We start from the raw sequence: 2,487 nt of genomic DNA, 5'->3' as shown, positions 1-2,487 counted from the left end.
ACCGGAGCAAGTGCCCGGAAGATGCCGAGCCCCGGGTGGTGGAGCAGTACGCCAGGGCCTACCTGTGGTACATTCTCACGGAGGTAGTGTTTCCGGACTGCTCCGAGAACTCTGTCCTATGGATGTATCTCGACTTCCTAAAGGACTGGGATGCGGGGTACAGCTGGGGGGCCGCCGGACTCGCCTACCTATACCGTTCGGTAAGTGAATATCACTTTCTTTCAAATATTAGATGTGTGTTGCTTTACATTTTGACATCTTATCACCTGAACATGGTTTGTAGCTTGACGACGCGACCCGGAGAGCGGAAGTCACGTCCGGTATGTGTGGATGTGTATGGGGCCTCTCCATTTGGATGTGGGAGCGAATCCCGGTGGGCCGTCCGGAGAAGTTGCGCTCGCGTGCATGGACGGACTATGGCGGAGATGGCGAAGATGATCGGAACCCGACCGTCGCATACGCTTGGGACGTGGTGCATGTCTACACGGGCGAATCGAAGGCCTTGTACAAGGTCTTCAGCAACGAGCTTGATGCTCTCACACCTTTCCAGGTATAAGAATTACATTTTCACTTGAGCTTACCATTGTTTCGATAACACTTTCACTTGAGCCTAACATTGTTTGATTATAGGTTACTTGGCGGTCGTATAGTGATGATTGAGAGTTGGGGTTCGAGCTGAACAGCATGTGCAAGCAGGACCGGCTTCTCTTCCGGTGCATCGTGCCCATGATTTGTGTCTATGCCGTGGAGTACCACTTGCCACAGCGCGTTGCCGCACAATTTGGTAAGGTGCAACACACACCACCAACCGTCATCGTCCGCGATACCGGTGGCTACGACCTACACCTGTGAGTACCACAAGCCGTCCTCATCGATTCTAAGTTCTTATTTTTGATGTTTTACATTCATATAAGAAGGATGTTTTACATTCTTTCTTATGCATTACAGGATGAGCAGGCAGAAGAATCAATCAATCACGGATTGGGAAGCCGAACATGCGAGATACGTGCATGAATGGAACGAGTGGAAAACACGCAAAGACACGGAGAGGAGAGTGATTGACTGGGACGACTACGAGGATCACATGTTGTGGTACGACGATGGCATCAAGCATCGTCTGCGTCTGAGGCCCCAATGGACGACAGCAGATGCCGAAGACCTGTTCGATGATGCCTCAGAGAATGAAGCCTACAACGAGAGCATCAGACAGCTTCAAGGCGGGTTTAGGGAGTACAGACCCCTCATGAACAGAGTGGTATGTTGTTTTTACCTCTTTCGAACCACAGCATGTGAAATCAGCTTTTCGTGCTATTGACTCATTTTATTACTTTGCAGTCTTCGGAGCTGAACAAAAGCATTTTTCATGCCTCTGATGCGCTTAGTGTTGTCCCTGGGACTCGAGCTAGTGAGAACAAGTTGAGGGAAACGATGAAGGTAATACGGAGTTCATTTTCGTTATCATTGGACATTCGAGAAGTTAACATATTCTTCCGTTTTCATTGCAGAAATACGTCAACAAAGCACGCCGGCTTGTGGGCCTACTTGGGTGTGCTACAAACACCGAGGATGTTTTTCCTCCTGCACCGATGTGTAGCCTCGCTTCATCGAGCCATGCAGCCTCGTCGTCTAGGGCGGCTCAAGATGACGAGGAGGAGAACGACGATGATGATGATGATGCAGAGGAAGAGGAAGAAGAGGGCGCAGAAGAAGAGGGCGTCGAAGAAGAACATGGTGAGGAAGAGGAAGAGCACGATGAGGATGAGGAGGAGGAGGAGTACGATGATGACGATGGACCTCCAGTAACTCAGCCAACCGAGCGTGAGAAGAGGAATATGCCAAAGAAGGACTGGCAGAGTCCATCCCCATTTCAGAAAGCACGTCCTGCGGCCCGCAAGAAGACAAAGGCCGAGAAGCGATCCAAGGATGACGAGGACCAAAAGTCGAAGAGGGGAAGGAAGGACTGAAGTTGCTGCCGTGTCGTTGAACTAAAAACTTGCATATTTGCTTCGTGAACCATATGAATTTGCTCGTGAAACTGTTTCGTTAAATTGCTATGTACCAAACCTACCTTATTTATAGATTTGTGGTGTGTGCATCATATATCATATATTGTGTGCTTTATATGTCATACATATGTTGTTTAAATGTTGTATGCCAAAAATTGAAGACAAAAGAAGTTAGAAGGTGCAAAAAATGCACACAAAGGCACCCTACCGCCATAGGGCGCGGCGGTAGCAGACCACAGCCTACCGCCATCAGACCCGACGGTAGGTGCCTCCCCCCACACCGATCTTCTGTGACCAAAAAATCGAGCAGCGCAGCGGTAGGGTTGCGCACCCTACCGCCAGGGAGCTTGGCGGTAGGACCGGCGGTAGGGTGCGCAACCCTACCGCTGCGCTGCTCGATTTTTTGGTCACAGAAGATCGGCATGGGGGGAGGCACCTACCGTTGGTCTGATGGCGGTAGGTTGTGGTCTGCTACTGCTGC

General features: G+C 50.3%; 1 protein-coding gene across 1 annotated transcript; it reads left to right on the top strand.

The window, feature by feature from the left end:
- The first annotated feature begins 18 nt into the window (after positions 1-18).
- Positions 19-2,054, top strand: LOC119289581 (protein FAM9A-like). The gene is made up of 6 exons (XM_037568878.1): positions 19-200; positions 284-550; positions 631-848; positions 949-1,255; positions 1,336-1,434; positions 1,506-2,054. Exons 3-6 carry the CDS (start codon positions 685-687, stop codon positions 1,962-1,964), a joined length of 1,029 nt encoding a protein of 342 aa, XP_037424775.1. The 5' UTR covers positions 19-200; positions 284-550; positions 631-684; the 3' UTR covers positions 1,965-2,054.
- The last annotated feature ends 433 nt before the right edge of the window (positions 2,055-2,487 follow it).

Source organism: Triticum dicoccoides, chromosome 4A, assembly GCF_002162155.2.
Source record: "Triticum dicoccoides isolate Atlit2015 ecotype Zavitan chromosome 4A, WEW_v2.0, whole genome shotgun sequence".
NCBI classification, from domain to species: domain Eukaryota; kingdom Viridiplantae; phylum Streptophyta; class Magnoliopsida; order Poales; family Poaceae; genus Triticum; species Triticum dicoccoides.
Note: the sequence above shows the minus strand (reverse complement) of the source record. Positions and strands in the feature narration are given on the sequence as shown.